The sequence below is a fragment of the Sardina pilchardus genome, chromosome 6 (genome assembly GCF_963854185.1).
Source record: "Sardina pilchardus chromosome 6, fSarPil1.1, whole genome shotgun sequence".
NCBI classification, from domain to species: Eukaryota; Metazoa; Chordata; class Actinopteri; order Clupeiformes; family Clupeidae; genus Sardina; species Sardina pilchardus.
Window position 1 is genome coordinate 16889472 of NC_084999.1, and position 23017 is coordinate 16912488.

General features: G+C 45.4%; 3 protein-coding genes and 1 pseudogene across 7 annotated transcripts in view; 2 read left to right on the forward strand and 2 right to left on the reverse strand.

The window, feature by feature from the left end:
* znf385d (zinc finger protein 385D) overlaps positions 1-4744 on the forward strand; it is a 45954-nt gene extending 41210 nt beyond the window's left edge. For 3 of the 4 annotated variants that reach the window (XM_062538739.1, XM_062538738.1, XM_062538740.1), the window contains 4 exons: positions 256-612; positions 1857-2041; positions 2434-2538; positions 3404-4744. In XM_062538739.1, the coding sequence (XP_062394723.1) occupies positions 256-612; positions 1857-2041; positions 2434-2538; positions 3404-3634 (878 nt within the window). In that variant the 3' untranslated portion in view covers positions 3635-4744. The remainder of the gene's footprint in view (positions 1-255; positions 613-1856; positions 2042-2433; positions 2539-3403) is intronic. The other variant, XR_009939656.1, reaches the window with a different exon arrangement.
* Positions 4745-9625: 4881 nt separating this feature from the next.
* On the forward strand, positions 9626-11771 carry LOC134082777 (protein phosphatase 2C-like domain-containing protein 1). Its single transcript, XM_062538741.1, has 3 exons — positions 9626-9679; positions 10003-10685; positions 10984-11771. Exons 1-3 carry the CDS (start codon positions 9645-9647, stop codon positions 11688-11690), a joined length of 1425 nt encoding a protein of 474 aa, XP_062394725.1. The 5' UTR covers positions 9626-9644; the 3' UTR covers positions 11691-11771.
* Positions 11772-11834: 63 nt separating this feature from the next.
* Positions 11835-19609, reverse strand: rab5ab (RAB5A, member RAS oncogene family, b). 2 transcript variants are annotated; one of them, XM_062538744.1, is made up of 6 exons: positions 19460-19609; positions 17688-17868; positions 16899-17050; positions 16559-16681; positions 16218-16311; positions 11835-13995 (listed from the first exon to the last, which is right to left on the reverse strand). In XM_062538744.1, the coding sequence occupies exons 2-6, from the start codon at positions 17851-17853 to the stop codon at positions 13880-13882; spliced, it is 651 nt and encodes a 216-aa protein (XP_062394728.1). In that variant the 5' UTR covers positions 17854-17868; positions 19460-19609; the 3' UTR covers positions 11835-13879. The 2 variants fall into 2 exon arrangements, with proteins under 2 accessions (XP_062394728.1, XP_062394727.1); XM_062538743.1 differs by having other exon boundaries at positions 17688-17871.
* A 759-nt stretch (positions 19610-20368) lies between these two features.
* On the reverse strand, positions 20369-21756 carry LOC134083368 (cathepsin K-like; annotated as a pseudogene).
* Between the last annotated feature and the right edge of the window lie 1261 nt (positions 21757-23017).

The window sequence follows — 23017 nt, forward strand, 5'->3', positions numbered from 1 at the left end:
GTCTATAGGCGCGCTCTTAGAGATATATACATACTGTATATACAGTATGTCTATAGGCGCGCTCTTAGATATACGTACTGTATATATGTCTATAGGTGCACTCTTCACCAGCGTGTGTACAGGGCAGCGTCTTGGTCACTTTTACTCAGCGAGGACGGGCCGGAATGCGGCCGCACAAAGCGGGGCAGAGACAGAGCGGCTGGCGTCCTTCTGTGCTCTAACTGACCTTGTGTTACTCGCGTTGTGTTTTCCTAGATGGCATTTTGGCGGCGTTGCTGCCACCCATGCCCGCCTCCTTACCCTTGCCCCTCGCTCCGCCTCCGGCGTCCGGCATGGGCGGGGGCTCGGGGGTGGACGGAAGCCCGGCGCCGGCGTCGTCAGGGGACGATGGGATAGAGGTCAGCCCCGGCAGCCCCGCGAACCCACCGCCGACGCCCGAGGAGCAGACGACCGCGGGCGAGACGGAGGGAGAGGCGGAGGGAGGAGAGGCGGAAAAAGAGGCGGAGGCGGGAGAGACGGAGACGGAGGAGGAGAAGGCCAAGCGTCTGCTGTACTGTTCGCTCTGCAAGGTGGCTGTCAACTCCCCCTCCCAGCTGGAAGCGCACAACAGCGGTAAGCCTGCTCCCCCCCCACATCCATTACTTAGCCCACTGCACAGCCCCAGATAGAGCCTGACAGCTTTTATAAATTATCTTTTTGTTTGCACTGAACCCGTTTCCCCATACTAAATAAAATATTGTAGGCTGCTGATTGCAGTTATATATCACCGCGCGGTGTTCCAAAAGAGCTGTATTTTTTTTTGCATATGTAGAATTTACACCCAGTGCGCTGAAAGTGTTTTCACCAAAAGTGTCTTTCGTCGTATATCATATTATGGAGGGCCTGTGAAGGATATTTGTTTGCTCACTCTACACACGCCTAGAAAAACACTGAGCATCCCGAAGCCAGAATCATCAACAACACCAACTGTGGTCCCAGACCACAGAACCAGCTCATTCGCTTGACCTCTAGTGGGAATAGCAGGTGTGCTTATCCTTCGAATGACCGTACATCACCTAAATGAGTTTAAACAGGACACCAGAAATAATTGGCTATAAAAGACACGCCTCCGAAACGGGTAAATAGTTGCACAGCGCTGCTGCTTTATCGTGGCCAAGTGTTAGCCGAGGGCTCTTTGTGTTGCGGCTTTGGCGGATACAGTCCTCTAAGTACTCTTCACGGAGCTGCAGAGGAATGGGCGGTGCGGTGGAGTGGGGGGTTGAGTGTGGCAGAGCAGCGGTCCTCTGGAGAGAGATTAGACTGGCCACGAGCCACACGCTCTGCACTTAGTCAGAGATAGAGAGGGGATCTGCCGCTATCTTATCAGCAAAAAGCTCCACCTCGTCGCGATGCGCGGGTCAAACTCATATGTCCTTTTCACACAGCGGGCAGACCAGAGAGAGCGAGAGCGAGAGAGAGAGAGAGAGAGCGGTAAAGGACAAGAAGTGGAAAAGTTCAAGCACAGAAAATCAGCTCCCATCAGATTAGTGACCTCGCAGTAGCACACATCCCCCTTCCCTACCACCACTAGAGCTACTTTAAGGCTTTGGAATATTGCTAATTAGCAAATGCAGCTAATGGGCATGAATTACTGAAGTGCTTTTCTTTGCTCCCCAGCTGTACCAAGTTGATTTTTTTTATTTTTTTGTGACTCCTTCATGAACCCCCCTTATCAACCTCATCAGGCCCGCAGTACATACCCACACTTGTGGGCACGAATTGCCTTTGAAATGAAACACTTTGCTCCCTAGAAACTTCTGGAGAGTTAGCGGGTCCTTGATTAGCGTCTCTCCTCTCCTCGCCCCCCCTCTCCCCAGGCACCAAGCACAAGACCATGCTGGAGGCCCGCAGCGGCACCGGCTCCATCAAGTCCTTCCCCCGCGCCGGCGTCAAGGCCAAGGTGCCGCCGCCGCCCGCCGCTGCCATCACGGGCCTGCAGAACAAAACGTTCCACTGTGAGACGTGCGACGTGCACGTCAACTCCGAGACGCAGCTGAAGCAGGTGAGGAGCGTGCACGTGAAGTGCTGGTTCATGTTCGATGAGACGGGGACGCATCAAAATAACCATTATCACTCACCATCTGTTCCTGTTCAGTTCCCACCTGAGCATCTTCCCATCTCTCTTTTTGATATTCATTCACTACCAACCAGTGTAAATATTTGAGTATTTGTTCTTTAGATAACGTATGTAAACTGTAAGATAAACATTCTTAAAAAAAACCTATAAGAGGGGTGATGACTTAAGTGCTTTTCTGATGCAAGGTGTTCTCAATGTCGCCCTGTTTTGGCAGCCTGAGTAGTTACTGTAGCCAGCACAGGTGCGTTACGCTGTTTTTCTCACCTCGGCTCCCAAAGTGCCTTTGCTGAAGCGTCTCTCCGTTTTGTCCCCTGCAGCACATCAGCAGCCGACGTCACAAAGACCGAGCGGCAGGAAAGCCGGCCAAGCCTAAATATAGCCCCTACACCAAACCCCCGAGAGGACAGACTAAACAACAACCGGTACGTCTCCTCTCCTCCTCCTCCTCCTCCTCCTCTCCCTCTGTCTCCTCTCTCCGCTTCCCTCGCAGCAGGAGCGGTCGAAGCGAGGTGAGGGGACCAGAGGCGCTTTAAGCCAGCCACCCCCCCCAAGTCTCCCGGCAGCGCCAAAGCTTGTGACAGCTGAACCAACACGAACCCTTGGACGCCACTTCGAGGGGGACCTGACCTTTTCAAAGTTGCCGGGAACACAGTGTTTTTTTTCTGCCTTATTTCCCTCTCGGCCGCTGTTCTAATAAAGCAGTTAATTTACGGCGGGGACCGAGAGCTTATAGCGCGATTCCAGCTGTGTGACGTGACTCTGTGCCAGACATGTAATTGTTTCACTTTTTTCCGCGCCACATAGCGGGATCATAGTTTCTGTCCCAGGTGTGATGTGTCTGGATTAGCATTTACATAACTAACGTCACTGGCCACTTTCCCAGATGGGAGAGGGATGGGAATAGGATGGTCGAGGCTTCATTTGCAGGTGTCTATAACAATGTAGCTCAAGTGGTGGGAAAGGTTGCTCTGTTTTGAAACGCCGAGTTTCACAGAGATGACTGCAGAGGGAGAAGAATGTAAAAGACCTGAGCCAGTTGGCAAGTTTAGCACGAGACACATTTTCAAAAATTACATTTCCAGCATCACTCATGGGACTAATTAGTGGTGTTCCCACCATTTGTAAGCTATTTATTTGCAATGGCACAGTGACGACTTATGATGTTGGTTTTGGGAGAGTGAGTCGTATATAGCATGCGGTATTTCTGAACGACTGGATGCCATGGATGGGATGGGCCGTGTTTATGTGACAGGGCACTGAATGTGGTGTTTTGTCCTCTCTCCTCAGGGGAAGCTGTCGCTGAGTAAGGAGATGTGCCCGACGCTGCCAGCCGGGTTGATGCCCACTCATCTAGCGGCCATGGCCGCTGCCGCCGCTGCCATCAACTCTGCCTTCCCCATGCGCTCCAGTGCTAACCCCTCCCTCTTTCAGACTCAGTCCCTCCCCGCCGCGCTCCTCCGCCCCGCCCCCGGGCCTGTCAGGACAGCCCACACACCCGTGCTCTTTGCTCCCTACTGACCTCTGGACTTTGAACATGGAACTGCCTGCGGGAGGGCAGGCTCAGACCTGGGAGTTCCCCAAGGCACTCTACTTGGAACCTTTCCAATCAACAGCTACACCCCCCCACCCAAAAAAACCTCCCTGATCCTCCCCTTGGATCTGAACTTTTGTTTGATATCACACCGCAATAATTTAAAAAAAGACACCAAGGTAACTATGCAGTGTTGTTCCAGACTTGAAGCTCTAAATGTGTAAGGAATATATTGATTTTAATTTTTTTTTTTAGATTAATTCTCTGTGTCCATTAAGGTCATTGCTTCTGTCAGAAACATGTTCTGCTATGAGAATATTGATACAGAGAATAGACAGGCGGGGGAAATCGTCTTTGCTGTTTGCACTTTAACCCCCTTTTACGCTGGATGTCCTCAGTAGTTTAGACGTCTGTGACATAATCCCTCTTGTATAGTGTCTGTGTAGGTGGCTATTTGTGTGTGTGTGTGATTGGATTCATGTGTGTGCCTGTGTATGAGGAAATGTGTGGTTGTGAATGCATGTGGATGTGTGCAGGCTGAGACATCTAAGAGAGAGGGAGAGAGAGAGAGAGTGTGTGTGTGTGTGTGTGTGTGTGTGTGTGTGTGTGTGTGTGTGTGTGTGTGTTTGCATGTGGTGTGTGTGTGTGTGTGAGTGAATGAGTGAGTTTATGTGTGTGCGTGTGCGTGTGTGTGTGCGTGTGCGTGTGCGTGTGTGTGTGTGCGTGTGCGTGTGTCTTTGCTTACAGCAGTGCAATGTGAGGCTGACGGGGACACCTACAGTACGTGACCTGGAGATCAGAAGCGGGATCTTCTCCAAATTGAAATGCTGCTGCTCTGTTTCTAGATCCCATAACGTATGGAGCGCTGGCTGCCACGCAAAGGGATGTGTACATACATACAGGCGAGGCGCAGGTGTGCACGGATTAGTGATGTGAGTGGGAGAGGAGGACCGAGCGAGCCCGCCTTCCACCTCTGACATCCTTGCAGACGTCCCAATGAGTATGTCATAGGGCCACAAAAAGCTTGTCTTATCTGAGCTGTCAATGTGAAAAGAAGATGAATCATTTCATTTCAAATAAAGAAACTTACTTTGTTATTTTAGCTTCGGTCTCCATTGAAAACAGACACACACTCGCTCACACGCACATACACACATACAGAGAAAGAGAGAGAGACTTTAACAACGCAGTTGTTTTCTTTCATGTTAATGGCTCATTAAAATCAGAGCAAACTTGAAAGTCCATTGGCAATTATAGGTTACTCCTTTGGTGCAAAATGCTTTGAAAGCTAAACAGTCAATGACTAAGAGGAAAACGCCGTGGGTCTGACTTAATTACTGATCCAACTGAAACTGTGCCCTTTGCTACTAGACTCAACATCATCCCACTGTCTCTCTCCCCTGATTCAGAGCACCCTTTGGGATATTCAGCACACATCAATTTAGCGTCTTGACATTTTTTGCAGGGAGCATTTGTCAAAGCACCATAAGTCATCAGGTGTTTCGTGAACCCCATAATTTTCAAGCCAGGACCTCTTTGTGAACTCTCTCTCTCTCTTCTTGCATCAGACCCTGTATCTGAAGTTTCACATGAGTTTCGAAGTCAGTCAGTCACACACTCTCTCTCACACACACACACACACACACACACACACACACACACACACACACACACACACACACACACACACACAGAAAGAGAAGAAGTTTTTGCTCTCAGCTTTGCTAGCACTCTAAAACTAATATAGGCAGCCGCTCTGATGCGCAAAAAAAAAAAAAAAAAACGCTAAGCCCGCTGAGCAGGATCATTGGCACCATCTTGCTCCTATTACGTCCTCTGAAACAATAATCGGGAACATCTGTTTCTCTGGGACGGGGACTTCTCAATCTACGGTTCCAGGGAGCTATCAGCGACTCCATGCACGCATAACAGCCTGCCGTGCGCACACACACACACACACACACACACACACACACGCACGCACGCACGCACGCACGCACGCACACACACACACACACACACATGCAACTCTCTCTCAGCGCCACAGCTGGTGGGAGTCCAGCCCTGCAGAGAAAGAGCTCTGGTTTCGGCCCTGTCACCTTGTGAAAAACGTTGAAATACGGGAAAGAAATGTGCCAGGGCTCAGAGTGCAGCAGCGGTAGCGGTCGGTCGAAGTGGCTTATTTTAACTTGTGACTGAGAGTGAACTGTGATAAAAGCTTTTTTTTCCTGGCCACTATGTCTGTTCTTTTTCATTCTATTCGCCGTCCAGTGCAGTGCTTTTGTTGTTGGCCTCCATGGCACTTGTGCTCGGAATCCATATTTAACTACGGTTGAGTGGAGTACATAAATGGTTGTGTTCTTTTTTCTTTTTTTTTTTTCGTCGCAGGCAGAGGGATTCTTTTCAGCATTATTTTTTCAGCATTATGCACAACACATTTGTAACACCTGGGACCTTGTCTCCTCTCTTTTTTCGCTGCCTAAAGGAATATGTGAGCGGGAGGGGAAAAAAAGAATAGGAGGAGCTCGCCGACGAAATCCCTGGAGGCCAAACTGGCCGCTTCATACGCTTGTGCTTGTACTGCAAAGCCATGATTCCTGATCATGACAAATGTAGTAATTAGCATTCCGGTACCGGTGGAAAGAAGGAAAGAGGGGGGGAAAAAACGGCTGGATATTTTCATTCTGCACAGCTCTTGGCTCCTGGAAGCCGTGCTTCGGAACACCAGCACTCCCTCAGAATCCTCCGTTGTCCTGCAGCTCAACCCCCGAGTTCTCCCTGGCCTCGCAAGGGGGAACTTCATGGATCATGTTGACAGATTTTTCATCAGAGGTTTTTCAGAGATTGTTATCGGGATTTGAAATATTGGAGTGCTCATAAGACCTGTCATAATCAATCAACATGACATATGCCCTGGAAAAGCCTGAGACAACTATGGGGGCATGGCGGCAGTGTTGCCCTTTTGTCTTTAATTAATAAGCACTGACGCTCCATGCTCTCTGCATGTAAAAGGGATGGACTAGTCTATTTAGTGTCTGCCTGCCACATTCACTGCAGAATAATATTAGCATACATGACAGGTCTGATTTAACTAAATGTGATTTAATGGATGGTTGTAATGTCATGGTTGACGTATAAGCCAAAGCAGCTCTCTGCTGTCCAAAAACTGTAAAGATGTGTGGTCGCAGATTTTATTGTCCTACTTTCTCAGGAGTGACTAAGTCTCTCCCTTGGCAGGATACTGCTCTAATTTTGAGACACCCAAAGCAATATGGGCTATCTAGATGATGGAAACACTTTCTATGAACCCAGTATCCATAGTGGTAAAGCATTATAAACATATTCAGATAGAGTTATAACATATTAATAAAGCCTCATGTTTAGTCTGTACAACTATTTATTACTGAAACTAAATCTTAAAGATTGTTTGACTTCAGTAATGTCACCATTGCCATTATCTATAGTGGTACAAGCAATTTATAAACATGATACTTCCTGCTGCAAAGGCTTTTACCATGACTACTTACACTTTATGAGTGTATCTATTATGAACAGCTAAAGCCTTTTGTCAATACATATACTGCATTAAGACTACTTTTAAAACTTTAAGTATGTGTTTACAAGGCTCTCTGGATATGGACTGAAAAGTGCTATCTAGATGGCCCTCCAGACTGTAATGACTCGTGGACGTTTTTGAACTTATTGAGATTCACCAGATTTATACCAGCCGAGTTAGAAGCCACTCTGCTCCAAAGCCGGTTGCTGTCTGGTGTCCAGATTGTATGTGAGATGCAGGCCATGTTATTCAACCACTGGCAGTGGGTGAGGATATCCTCGATGAGTCGTCAGATGCTCTCTCTGGGATGAAATTCTATTCTTCCAACAGAACCAGACAGACCAAACAAACACAGCCTTCCAATTCTCGCTCGAGGGTTTGTGTTTTTTTTTTTTCTCTGCACTTTCGCTGCCAGCATTCGGGCGTTGTGCAAAAACAGAGGAGGACAAATGATTGGAGTGCCAGAGCTTTTCCTCCTCCATGTCTCCACTTGCTCGGGGGGGGGGGGGGGGGGGGGAGCCGTCGAGCCATTGCCAGGTGTGGTGAGCGGAGTTGTTGGGAGAGAGGGGTCGACCCTGATGAACGACTCCGCTGACCGGCAGTCTCCAAGAACGTGTCTCGCCTCTCGACTCAACCCCTCAACGGCATGGACATGTTTTAAGGGGGTCATAAATTCCCTTGATGTGGAGGAGGGGGTGGGGGTGGGGGTGGAAACTGGGAAAGGGGAAGGGTTCTCCTGTGTCAGAGGATGGACTCAGTGATAGGGCTTTTGTGTCCAGCTCCGAGCACAGTCCTCGGAAAAGTACACAACCGATTCATATCTTACCACACCATGGATGGTGACTCATCTTTAGAGTGTTAGATTGCAGGGAAAAAACATCTACCAGCATGTTGTTCTGTCACTATAAACAAGAGTCCAATGCTTGCTTCTGCCCATCACCACTTATTTTTGTACACACACCCACTCACGCACCCCACATACATAAACACACACACACACACACACACACACACACACACACACACACACACACAGCTTCTACTGACATTTTCTGCTTGGTAATACCAGCCCCGCTCCACTTTTTTGGAAATGAGGGTGATGTTGGGAACGCCTCCAAGAGCTTAAAGAGAAAGCTGGAGAGCCTGCCTGCACACATCAACAACACACAACATTTCCCACTCACCAGTTTTGTTTACACCATTATCAGGTCTTGTTTGCTGATATTTAAGGGCCTGTGAAATCCTCCCACTTTTGGAGATATTTGGGAGCCGATCTCTCTCTCTTTCTCTCCTCTCGGCGTTCGCTCGGCCCTCCCCCGTCTCTTCGCCATCGCCGTGTGATCGGTGATGAGGTGTGATGAAGCCAAGGGGGGGAGATGTGACAGTAATGTATTCCAGGGGCAGAGTTATCATCTTAATGGGACTGTCAGCGAGGTGTCAGCTCAGGGTCTCAGGTGACACGTTGGACAGGTGATGCATGCCGTGGGCTCAGCACATCGCCACCCCAATGCATTGCCAGCCAGCCAACCAGCTCTCGGTGTCACCTTGGGTTTCTCTCCGGAACAGGATCTGCATAAACTCCGATTGTGTTAAAGGTGCTGAATTTGTAAAGGAACATAGAATGTCACCATTTGCCTCAACCATTACGTTGGTTTCATTTTTTTTTTTCCTCCCATGCTCTGCGCAAATTGCAGTCCAATTAAGTGGAGAACACATTAGCAACCCATTGAAATCACTAATAGAAAGGCAGCTATGGGAAATGTGACGGTAATGTCTGGTGAATTATGGCAAGTGCACAGGGGAGTGGATTAAAAGCCCCCGACCCTCCCCTCCCCTCACCCCCCCCCGATGTGTGTGGGTGTCTCTTGCTCCGAAAAACCACCACACGGCTATTAACAATCAGATAAAATCGTGATCAGCCAATTGATTTCCGTGTTGATATTATGCACGCGTTCATGGCAGACCGCTTTTGTGCATGGGTTCTGAAAAGGTCATGGCATTCTCATTAGTGAGTGGGTTTTGTGTGTGGGAGCAACACACATGTGCCAGAGAGAAAGTCAGTCAAAAGAGGGTGCACTGCTGCCATCTTCTGGGCCATACAGGTATGTGCAATGTGCAACAAGTGCAATGTAAAGAGTGCAATGTAAAGATTTGGATGTGTGAAGACATGAGATTGAGTCTGTCAGGTTTTGTAAAGAGGGGACAAGCAGGATGATCTCTCAAGACTCAAAACACTGAAACAGAAATGAAGTTAGAACACTGATAATCTTTTCTCTGTGTTACTCAACTTGAGTCTGCAGTCAGAAACATATTTGTTCCAGAGACGGTTGAAAAAGGGTATCTAGAAGGATCTTTTTTTGTTCCTTCCAAAACTTTGGCTATTTATGGTTGCTAGAGCAACAGTTTCCATGGTGAGCCAAGTAAACAGTTAAAATCTACAAATGGTCATGGATAGGAAACCAGCAGTTGAGAAATGGTAATTTGATTTTGATTTTGTTAGTGTTGAACTTGGACTGAGTTGTTCATCTTATTATTACTCCTTGATTGATTTATAACCCGTCCTCACTGCCTTTGAGACAAAACCAAAACAATAGCTGAATATTAAATCCTTTCTGAAGACATGTCGTCACAGACAATTCAAGCTCAATACCGTCACATATTGGTGCTTAATGTCTTTATAATACACTGAGACCTCAAGACCAACTTTGGTTTAAAAAAAAAAAAAAAAAGAAGTTAAACTGTTATATAATTCAATCAAATGTGAATCCAGTGCCTGATTTGGTATTGTTTCCACTGCAGCTGCTCTGTTCTGCTAGAAGACCCAAAGGAGAACTGTGACTCCAGCCAGGATTCCTTCAGCCTCCCAGAAGGCCTTAGCAGCTGTGAAGAGTTTGGTCATGTCAAGGGCAAGACCCCAGCCCCCAATGTGCTGCCTCCAGGGTCAAAGTACCATGTGGTCACCTACCCAGGGCAAAGCCCCCTCGTCAGGGCCGTGGCCGTAGGGGAGGACAGGAACGCGGCCTGGAGGAAAGACATGGAGGACACCAGTGTGATCATCGACAGCTATGGGGGCAAAGAAGGGACAAGTTTCTTTGGGGTGTTCGACGGTTTCCATGGACGGAGCTCGGCCGAGTGTGCGGCGAGAGAGCTCTCAGTCCTGGTGCTGGAACAGCTGGTCAAACTCGACCCCTCATTCTCCTTGGCCAGCGAACAGAGGGACTTCCTTTCCCAGATGGAACCCCTGTTTGAAAGGACGGCCTCCACCTCCACAGACGCGAGGACCGTGTCCGAAGACCAGCAGATGACCCAAGCGTTCACCACCGCGTTTGCACACATGGACCGGCTGCTCGGACTGGGCCGCAACGAGACCTCCAAGATCCGCTGGAGCGGCTGCACCTCCGTTGTCTGTATAGTTGATCAGGAGACCGCCCCTGAGGAGGACCCCAACACCCTACATGGAAGGATGCTCATCGCTAACTGTGGTCAGTCTTGAATTAGCCTGAGATGAATTCCACAAAGCATAAGCTCTGGTCTAGCCAGACTGTACTGAGCAATGTGAATTCAAGGACCAGTATCATCAAGCATGCACTGCTTTGTGGAATGGCTTAAGGTCATGATTTCATTACCTAAGTAATCATTATTTTGTTAGATTTGATGCAGATAGTAGTGTGAGAACATAGCGAGATGACAGGTGTGTAAAGAGGTTTACATTAATTTCCACCAATGGAACAAACTTGTTACATGGATGTACATTTGTAACATTCAACTTTGCTTGGGCAGGCAACATCCATGCTGTTGTGTACAAAAATGGGAAGAGCTTCTGCATGACCGAGGACTACAGCCTGGCAAACCCCAGGGAGTGCAAGCGCATCCTGAAGGAAGGCGGCACCATCAGCTCCAACAAGCAGCATGGGCTGGTGGAGGGCCTGCTCCGCGCCACACGCGGCCTGGGCAACTATGGCAACCGTCGGCTCAGGAAGGTGGTGCCCCCAAAGCCCTACTTCCTGCCCCTGAGCCTGGACGCTTCCGTTGGCCTGCTGGTGCTGGGCTCCAGCGGCCTCTGGGACGGAGTACAGCCGGAAGAGATCGCCCCCATCGTGCGGCGGTGCATCCACGACTGTCGGAAGTACCACAGGAGTGCCAGCGCTGCCAAGGAGCACCACGAAGGTCTGGACAGTTCCAAGCTCCGAGAGACTACTGAGGAGCCTGACGACCAAGGGGGGTGCAACGAGGGGCCATCATGTGGAGTTAGACTGGGGGAGCAACAGGGGGAAGCACCCAAGAGCCAGCCCAAGGACCCATCTGATAAGGAGGATGCAGGCAGGGACGCTGGTGTGGAGGTGAACTACGAGTGGCTGGCAGCCAGCATATGCAGAAAGCTGATGAAAGGAGCGGTGGCCGGAGGGTCCAGGGAGAACATCTCAGTCATAGTCATCCTCCTCCGTGGGCTGGACGTGCTGGGTGTCCAATCAGAAAACGGGGTCTGATCACCATCACCCAATCAGATCCACTCTAATGTACCTCTGGCTTCTTGGCCAAAATAAACGTCTGCAATCTTGTGGGTTAAGATGACAAAACAGCCTTATGCTGGTGTACTTTGAGCTTATTAAACATCCACACCATTAAATGTACACAATTCACCCCCTTTATTGAAAACATTAACTAGTACCTGGACAATCCTTTAGGATTAGTCCTTCACTGTTAAAGTCGTTACATCACTTTGTCCATTCGGTTCTCGGACAGTCACATGGTTCATTCAGCTACATTTGGTGTTTTCAGCAGTAGGTTAGCACTTCCACGGTTGCGCAATTTAATTCAATCAAATGGGCAGTAACCAGCTCATGACCAAAACACACCTTAAATTTGTGCAATTTGTTGCTAGGAGTCTTCGAAAGAAAAAAGAAAAAAAAACAGAGAACGTTCAGATAAAACTACAAGACAGACCACTGCGTAAAAGTCAAATTGATTCGTTAATAACATGAAGTATATTTAAAAAGACCACCATTGAACATTATTTGACCAGGTTGTTGAAATAACAAAACAAAATCTACACCCACAGTCAAGTAGCTCTGGGGAACTGTACAATTGGAACCTATGCTTTGCAAACAAGCTGAGGGTATATTTAAGCAGTGCAAAAGAGTTGACATGAATGTCAAGGTTTCTCATTAGTCCTCCATAATCCTGCACGGTTTTCTAAATATTAATGATTACCTGCTCTACGCTCTGGAACCACTTTCTCTTGTTTACATGGCAAGGATGCGACACACAAATCCCTGCTCTCTGTCTCTCTCTCGCACACACACACACACATACACACACGCACACACACACGGCTGATCTTTTTGAGGTACACTAGTGAGAGGTAACGAGCTACGTCTGCAATTTTGCCTGCCTAAACACACTCCCTCGGTCTGTACTGCTTTAATCATAAAAAGGCTGCACTGGAGCGCTATATCTTTACAATATATTGATATCGTATAGGCTGTGCTGAAGGGAAGTTCTCCAGACCAGTACTAATGTGCCGGGCCATACACCATATAGAGAGACCTATGCCCAACTCCTAAGGTCCAAGAAGCGTTTCATTAACTCATCCACTGATTACAGATAAGGCAAATGTTAAAACAGTTGTAAGTGCCAGAAATGGAAACAAAGTTCTGAATAATACTAGTTTTTAATAATTTATTTTTTTTCTTTCCACTGTCCATGATCTCTGCTCTCTCTTGAAGCACATCATGATGTCCATCAATCGAATGAGAAACACTCAGAAAAAAAACGTAACACATCTACCATGTTTCTCAGAGGCGCCGTACTGATCAGGCAACGCAGCGGTGGCAAATCCACGCGGGCAAGACCCTGCAGCACTTTCAGTTTCCGATCTTATGGGGACGGTAGCAATGTCGGGGCCGTGCGCTGCCACCAAGCACTGCTGCAACAGGGTCTCTACACTTAACAGCAGGGGCAAGGAGGAATGCTTGTTTGTAAGGAGAGTCCTTGTCTGACCCCGCGTCAATACTGTATAATCACTGCAAATACAGGTGTGGCCCCGGGCCAGGTAGAGGGAGAAGAAAGGGGATGCTTTGGGGGTCCGATGCTTTGAGAGAGACACACACACACACACCTTTCCCATCGAGCGCATGATGGTAAGAGCTGGATTTCACACATTTACATCCATCCACATCATGCTTAACCCTCCCAGAGCGAGGAATCAGTCCATCCCTAAAGTCATGTTTGCTCAGACACCCACACCCACATCCACGTCCATCCACACATATGCACACACACATATCTTGCATCTGGACACTCTCCTACTGGTTAGTTGTCTGGTGCATGGAAGTTTACAAAATGTGTACGGGCGTATTTGTGTGTGTGTGTGTGTATGTGTGCGTGTGTGTCTTTTAGGCTTTGTAGTGATACATGCATCTATTAATCTGATGATCATACTTCTTTTTTTTTTTCCTTTTTTTTTGTCTTCTTCAAAAATAAAAAAGTATTAGAAACATATCTACACAGAGTCTTTAGCTAATCCAGGGATCAAGGTTGGCAGGAGGAGGAGGAGGAGGAGGAGGAGAAGAAGAAGAAGGAAGAGGAGCCCCATGTCTAGATGTTATGAAGAGTCGAGTCGAGTCGAGGAGAGGAGAGGAGATAAGATGAGATGAGATGAGAAGTGTCCAGCTAGTTAGTTACTGCAACATGGTCCTTTAGTGGGCTGGGCTGTCTCTGTAAGGTCCACTCCCCGGTTGCGGCTGGCACTCGCTCCGGTTGGCTGGGGTTCGCTCTTGGGCAATTTCTTTGCTGCAGAGGAGAGGAAGAGAGCAGAGCAATGTGCGAGAGAAAAAAACGAAATAAATGCAAAACATGAGGAGTTTCAAAAAGTCCAGTTTTAGGTGTACCGAAAAAGTTGGAACGCTGTAATATATAAATAAAAATATTATGTGATTTGCAAATTACTACAACATATACTGTACAACAAATCAAAGGTTTAAACTGTTGAAACTGTGCCATCATGCCATCTATCTACACTTTTCAAAAAGGTTAGGACTGGGTAACAGGCTGAAAATATTATGCAATGCTAAAAAAAAAAAGAGCAGTAACACTTCACAGCTAATCAGGTAAATTGGCAACATGACTGGGCATAAAAAGAGTATCCCTGAGAGGGAGGGTTAAGATGGACAGGTGTTCATCACAGCAAATAATGCAGCAATCTAAGAATAATGGCCTTCAATGTAAAATTGCAAAGAATTTGCCCATCTCCTCATCTACAGTACATGTGTAATACCATAAAGTATTCAGAGAAACCTGAGAAATCACTGTACGCAAGGGACAGGGCTGAAAACAATATTTGATGGTCATAATCTTCGGGGCCTTGGGTGTCACTGCCTTAAAAACAGACCCGATTCTGTCATGAAAATCACAACATGGGCTCAGAAAAACTTCCAAAAACAACTGTCTGAACTTAGTTCACAATCCATCCAGAAATGCTGGTTACAGCTCTATGTAGAGAGTAAATAATTTGTAGAAATGAGACACAGCGGTATTCTCTATGCCCACCTCACTTAAGATGTAAAGTGGAAAGCCATCCTGCAGTCATATCAATCAAAAATTGAAATTCTTTTTGGAAATCATGGACACAATCTGTGAGCTAAAGAGGCGAGGAGGAGCCATCCAACACATCAGTGCACAGTTCAAAAGCCAGCATCCACGATAGTATAAGGGAGCACAGTGCATATGACAAGGGCTGTTCGCACATCTGCAGCATCCAGACGACCTCTTTGTCTATGAAGTCCTTCAGTATTTCAGGACAACGATGCCAAACTACATTCTGCATATTACAACAGTATGACTCCATAGTAGACGTGTTCAGGTGCTAAAATAGCCGGTCATATTTGGTGCATCATGAAAATCCTTTAATAGGTAAGAAGGGGGCAGCATTTCATCCCCAATACTCAGTTCCTTCGCTTACAGATTGTTGTTCAAAGAAGAGGTGATGCAACTAGGGCTGGGATGGTAACCGTGGTCACGTAACGCCTATCACAGGTCTGAGCTTGTCACCGTCAAATTCTTTTTTTTTTTTTTTTAAATACATAAATCCCTGTGAAACATTGGCCTGCACACGTGTGCACATAGGGTGTAATGTCAGGATGTATTATGTGAGGGATCATATAATGACATGGCGTCAAGGTTTTTCAACAAAACAAAAACATAGCCTATCATTAAAAGATGGAGCAAACTGCACAATCGTAACACTTCTCTATAAACTCAATTCAAAAGTCGATAGACTTGAAAGCTGTGAAATTTGGCCAGAGGAGACATAACGGTTTTCTCCATGAAAGTTGAAATAATTAAAAAATCTGTTATTGTTTGTTAAGAATCTAAATTAACAGTGTCATGTAGGCTACCTCTGTTACATTCTTGATACATCTATTAAAAAGTACAGTACAGTTGTAACAGTAAGCGTTATTAATCTAACAGTGGTAAAATCGTGATATAAACGGCTTATTTCTTAAATGTCAGAAGTATTTAGTACAGGGATCTTTGAAGTTGCTATGTTAAGCTTAACAGGATGTGGGGGGTTTAAAGCGGTATACCGTGAAACCACAGGAATTTGTTGCTTTTCAACTGCGTCCATACCATCCTGGCAAACATGCCAGCAAGCACTTTTTCAAAAATGTTGCCAACATCAAATTCAAATATGAACATATATTTTCCAACAAACAATCCTATCTCCTATCTATCTATCTATCTACAAGTCTCAATTGCATGTGATTTTCGTTTTTACATTTCACATTTTTGGGAACAGCGTTGTTCTAAAAATATCAATACCAAATGAATGCATACATTTAAATGAATATAAATTATCCATAGTTTTGAGCAAAAAATTATCATTATACTAAATATGTGGCAACATAATGTCACTTTATGTCACTATTATGCCTTGTATGTGATGGAGATGTCACCTCTATCTCGAATTTAAACCAATGGTAAAAGTCACAGTGTATATAAATTTGGATTCATACCAATAGCCATGAAGATTTCGTTGACATTCATGGATGTCTTTGCAGAGGTCTCCATGAAGAGCAGGCTGTTGTCATCTGCGTACGACTGTGCAAGCTGCACACAGAAAGAAGATCAGGGGTCAGTGTCACCTTCACACATAATAAGGCTCACCAAACAGATTGATTCAATTCTACTCCTTCATGTTGCATACCATCTAAAAAGCTAACCACCCCCAAGCGCCATATTACATTTATGACCCCACATAGTTTGTGCTGAGTTACTTTAAAGCAAGAAGGTGCTGGCAACAATTATGAGAATGTAGAAAAACTGCTACCACCTATGGTTTGCAATGATGACAAACCTGAAAGTCCAGGGCTCTCTTGTTGGCAAGGTCAGCCTTGTTGCCTGCCAAGGCTATTACGATGTTTGGACTGGCTTGTCTCTGAAGTTCCTTCACCCAGTTTTTCGCTCGTCCAAATGATTCCTAGCAAAACATAATGAGGAGTCTGTTGAAATTTCTTTACCACAACAAGCATTCAAAAAATACAAACAAAAAGCTACATTTCAATCGCCTAAATATGTATCGACATCAGCCAAAGTCCCGATCAGGAAATCTTTTTTTTATTTTGGATTTGTTTCCCTGACAACAGGTGTCTATGTCAACAATCCATTAGCCAATCATCAGGGGTCTCTCAGCTCACCTCATTTGTGATGTCGTAGACCACGATGGCCGCCTGCGCTCCCCTGTAGTACATGGGCGCCAGACTGTGATAGCGCTCCTGCCCTGCTGTGTCCCAGATCTCAAACTTGACTGTTGTGTCATCCAAACACACTGTCTGAGTGAGGAAGGCGGCTACAGGAACAGGACCACACACACACACAATTACAAAAAGAAAATAGAAGCCGTAGAGCTGTGATAACATCAGTGTCCTCACCCAGATTTCCCCATACACACTCCTCTTAAAACAGACGTAGATTGGAAATTGGGTAGAACAGACAGGCAGGGTAAGGAGATGACATAACCTAGAAAACTTATCTGGAACTAATGCTGACACGAGGCATAACTCATAAATGAAGTCCACTGGCTTCAGCCTTAGGTTTTACTTTTACTTCCTTAGTAACTACCATAAACCTCAAAACATCTCACTTCTCCTCCTGACTCCATACTATGATGGCGGATTCCTTGAACCACCAATCTGGCGTTTAAGTGCACAGTGGCATGACACATGAAGGTGCAGTCTGTGATTTTGGTGACAGGATGTTGATATACGAGCTCCATAGGCAATCAAATGAAACCCCTTGCTTCCATGCTCCTGAGGACACATGTTGATTGGCTGGGAATGTGATATATGGCCTGGCACAGGCCACTTCCCATTTACAGAACCAGGGCTGTACACCACGAAAACTGAGGGTTTGTTTGGAGGACATGCACAGAAAGCAAAGCTATAAGGAGCAACTCAACAAGATATTTCATTGTCCATTTGTCTCACCTCCTATTGTGCTCTCCTGAAATTCATGAAACTGGCCTTTGACGAACCGGAGCACCAAACTGGATTTTCCCACAGCTGACTCTCCCAGCAGTACCAGCTTGAACTGGCAAATTTTATTGCCGGCATTTGGCCCGTTGGGTCTTGAAACACCACCCCGACTTGCCATAACCTAGTTGCCACACTGCTGTTCAAAAAGGTGAGGAGAAAAGGGAGATGGGATGAATTTAGGAAATGAAAAGTATACTTCAACTTCAAAATAAGAGTCAGACATACAGTAGGCTACAGCAAAAGAGAGAGAAACCGTGTTCCCCTGTGGCTGCCTGTAACATAAAGGTCTGAAGCAACAGAAGTTAAAACACAAATATCTAAGTATATAATTATGTATTTAAAAACACAATAAGATCTATCTGCAAATCAATCTACTAGCTGTTGCATTATTTCAGCACCCGTCCCACATTTCACCAGCACATAGTTAAGCACTTCTGTTTTGTTTACTTCACCAAGGGATGAATTCAAGCAAAGAACCAAATCCTGTATTTACACATTCCTGTATGACTCGTATTTAACCACAGTTTGGCTTTCAGTAAGCATAGTGATTTAACTCGGTACCATGTTACATCACCGTTGTGACCATAAATAGTCAATCATCAGCTACCTTACTATTTATCTAACTTTGTGTTACGCCAATGTACCGGAATCAAACGGTCAGAAGACATCTTCTTCTGACTGACATTTGCGTCAGTGTCTTTTGTCAGTCTGCTCTCATATCTATATTATAACACGGGGCATAACAAGCAATAAGGAAACGTGCCGAGACGGCTAATGCTGTTTGTCCTCAGCTTCAGTTCCTCCATGCAAACGAGTTATCTCAACATCATCGAGCAAGCTAACTTTCAACATTTCAATTCGTCTCTAATTCTGATTGTACCTCGAGACCATAGCGTTTAATCTATTTGGATATTTCGACTAGTTATGATAAACATTTGCCACTCACAGTGTAAACATTAAATGTGTAGCAGCTAATGTTATCATGGGCAGATCATAATTGAGCAACAAGCTGTGTCATGTAGCTTGCTAGCTAGCTAGTTAGCTGGATACCTTTATCCAGCTACCCAGCTAATAACTGTTACTGTCTGACAACAAGTTACAGGCACTGATTACAAAAGTGACAAACTTTCTAAACTGACAAAGTAGCCAATGTGTACAAATATCGTAATTATGTATACTGTACTGCTGTGTAAATGCCGCTGGACAAAGTGTCTAGCTGGCTGTCAATAACAAACTAGACTTTCCGAGAGTGGTAATTTAGCTTGCTAGCTACTGCTATCCACTTAAAAAAAAATAACACGGTTTTCGACGCAGATACCAATGTCTGCGAGTTAGCCAGCTAGCAATCTTGCATAACATTACACACAGTTATATGATACAAGTAGTACAATCTGATGAAGTACAATGAAATCTAAAAGGTAGTTAGCATTACATGGCCGCGGTAGAAATCTCACTGATAACTGAACGATAGCGTCAACTCACTGGTTAACAATGTCGCACATAAGTGTCTCTGATCTAAGGTGCCAAATTCCAGGCCTGTGTTTTTAACAAAGCTAGCATAGGTAATCAAGTTCCTTATTCGTGTTTGCTAGCAAAGTAGCCTGTAGTATAGCTTGCTGGGCAGCTAATGCTGGCTAACCTAGCTTGCATTTAACTACTGGCAAAAAAATACTCTAAAATGACATAATCGGACACTTGAAAATGGTTCAGAGGCTTACTGTTACCTTCTCCAGAAGAAAACGATAAAGGCGCCTAATGACGACCACTAATCAGCGATATTTTCGCGTTTTAAATCGTGGTCAACACCAGAGAAATGTATCTGTTTGCTAATGTCTTTCCTTCCTTTTCTTCGCAACTTCCCTCTTTGCCTCAAAACGTTGGATGACAGATCGTATGACTGGATTTGACATCTTTTACGTAGAGCAATGAAATGGCCAATCAGAAACTCCCGTCTTAAAGTTGTCCTTCAATTTACTCTAAGCACATCTTTCAGGCTAATTACTTCTTCCAAACTACCCAAATTCAGCCCGCTTATTGTGACAAATGTCTAATTTTGGTTTTAGGAAGGGGAGCAACACATACAGTCAGGATGGCCATCTAGGTTTTCCATTAATCAAACAAAAAGTCATCAAAATAATAAAAAAAATATATAGGCTATATCCTTATATTATATATAGCCTATTTCCTACCAAAGATAAATCCACACTTTCCACACTACACACATTTTCTTTCTTTCTTTCTAAAAGTAAGAGAGAGGAAAGAAACTCAAAGGTCAATGCAGTCTGACTAAAGCATAAGGGACCTGCCTGATGTAGGCTATGCTAGACACAAGTTTAAGAAAGGAAGCTACACTATTTTTTGTAGTATTACCATTCAATTATTAACTAATAACTATGCTAATATGGAGAGGATGTCTAGAAAAATGTTTCTATGCTACACTACACTTTTAACTAGTTGTCAACCAGAAATAGACATTGTTAGACCGGAATTTTCTTTGATGGTTAAAAAAGTTCAAAAACTTTCACCTGATGCCTTTAAAAAGCCTGTACAAATCATTCGAAGTTGAAGTCAGTTGTAAGTCAACAGAAAAGTTTGTCCCCCCACGCCCCATAAATTAGAGATAGAGGAACACTTCACTTACCTTGTTTGTAGAAGTGAAACGTCTGCTGATCTGCATTCACAGCGATGGGGCCGACCTGAGCCACGGCTGCAGTCAAGTCCGTCTCACTTCCACGGGCGATGTTCTTAAAGCCTGTGCATCCAAATGCCATCATGCTGTTACTGTAAGCACATCTCTCATCCTGGGGGGTATTGATATATTGACATACAATTTATATATCTCAACACATATCATAACGTAATTATGTTTTGATACATTTTGAAACCATTTTTCATTACATTAGTTACAACAAGAACAATGAAATGCCTACCTGGCCCGTGTAGGGATATGCTCTCTCAGAGGCTATGCCATTCCTGCGGACGTAGTCGAATGCGTAGACCATGTAGCCGCCATTGCAGCCTGTGTCCGGCCGACGCAGTCCACCAGGTTCTGGGGACTCAGAATCATCAGGCTCTTCCCTTTCATCTTCAGCTGGCCCTCCAGAGCTCCAGCAGCACTAAAGGCCCAGCAGGAGCCACAGGAGCCCTGGGGACACAAAGGGAAAACACTAACGAAGAAGCTCTGAATGAATGCAGTCTCTAATATGAAGTGCAAAGCTTCTGTCAGTCTTGCTCTGTTGACTGTATTGTGTAACTCTTCTTCACATACTGTAGTCTGAACAGGATGTAGTCAATTAACTACTATAACTACTTATTTTGTAACCAAGCTTACTGAGTGTGAAAATAATAGGCTACATATCACAATGCCTCCTACCTGTTGCCTAACAGGTGTCACACGGCCAGTTGTACAGTGGTCAATGGAGGGGGGCTCAGGTCCAGACTCAGGAACGAAGGTGTTATTGCTCTCTGCTTGCATGTCAGGCCTGAAGCCCATCATCTTCTGCACAACCTCTTCTCTCGTCTAAGGAGTTGATGCAGTGGAGAGTTAGAAATGGACACTGGATGCACATTTTGGACTTGCAGTTTATTGATGTAACTCTCTCACCATGTCCCCCAGATGGTTCATGCCCAGCTCGTAGGAGTGGATCCCCAGCTCATACTCCTGGTTGTGAGCCTCAATCAGCTGCATGTTCTTCTCCCAGATGGTCCTGCGGATGGCCTCCTCACCCTGCAGGACACACAGACAAACACAGACAGCCTGTGATAGTGAAAGGATATTTATGTACTTCAAGATCCACCTTTTGCCAACTGCTATATATTACTTTGTATAATACAAGGACACAGTATAACATTTCTAATCCAAAAAGTAGACGCCGATTTGAAACTTACCAAAATGAAGTACTCCCTCTGGTGTGTTGATTTCCAGTCCTCCCATGCTGTATCCAGAGCTGGGTTGTGTGTGGTGTGGACCAAAACAGATCCAACCACCAACAGCACACTTCCACAAAGGATCATTCTGGGCGACACTGAAGCAATAGTAAATCATATAAAGCTGTTAAAATGCGGTATACATACTTTTAGGTTCAGAGGACAGTGGAGGGACTTTTCAGATGCTCTTATGTACCTCATCACCAGAACACGGAACATCCTCTTATATAGCCTTGATAAGGGGAACTTTATCAAAGCATCATTTTGTTTATTTTGTGAGCAATAGTCTGATGTCAGATGTGGTTTGTGTTCCCTCCAAAAATGTGTTGAATGTGATAAACTATCAGCTGTGATCATGTGGAGATAATGCAAAAAAACATTTTTCCCAGTTGAAAGATATGTCTGTCTTAAAAGCAAGCATTTATACCAATGAATCTCTCAGTGCAATCAAAATGACAAGTCCTTACACTTTTGTTTATGCACAAGATAGTCAAACTACTTTGTTGTGTTGTCAATATGACAGTTTGCTCTTTAAGTAGTTAATATGAGTCTGCTATGAGGATTACCTAAACAACTGAGAAGTAGGCTATGTGAAGACAGACAACCCAACCAGGCTACTGATGTTTGTAAAAATCCCAGCTGCTCAATTTACATCGAAGTTGACAGCATGAATGAATCTTCTCAACTCCACTAATCCAGACCTCAGGGTGTCTGAAGAAAAATGAATATTCACAGCGCAAAGTGTCTACTACATCAGATAACAGTTTTGTGAAAACAATCTTCCCAGGCTTGATTGACACCTAGTGGTGTCAATCAAGAGGAGAAATGCATGTCACCTGGACTGGTGTTCAGTGTGGGTCAAGGTCAAGGTCAAGGTCAAGGTTAAGTTTATTGCCATATAGTGAAGATACACAATAGGAATGTTTTACAGCCGATTCACGTATGCATATGGTTGACAGCAACAGACATATAATAGACATAGACATGACAATAATGACAATAGAAGCTGAGGTATTAATGTTGAAAGTGCTGATGATATGCAGGCAGAGAGCAGTTAAGTAAAGTGCAGTGGACAACAGTAAAGGTGCAAAACAGTGCGTCAGTGCATTCAGTCCTAGAGAGAGTTCGAACTGTGATTGAAAAGCCTGGCAGCTGTAGGGAAGAAGCTCAGGCGATGCCTGGACTTCACTGCTCTCGGGAGCCGTAGCCTTCTCCCAGAGGGGAGCATTTGGAAGAGGGCGGAGCCTGGATGTAAAGGGTCCTCCATGATCTTTTTTGCCCTCTTCAATGCCCTGGTGTTGTGGAGTAACTCCAGGCTGGGTAGGGTGGTGCCAATCACCCTCTCAGCTGTGCGG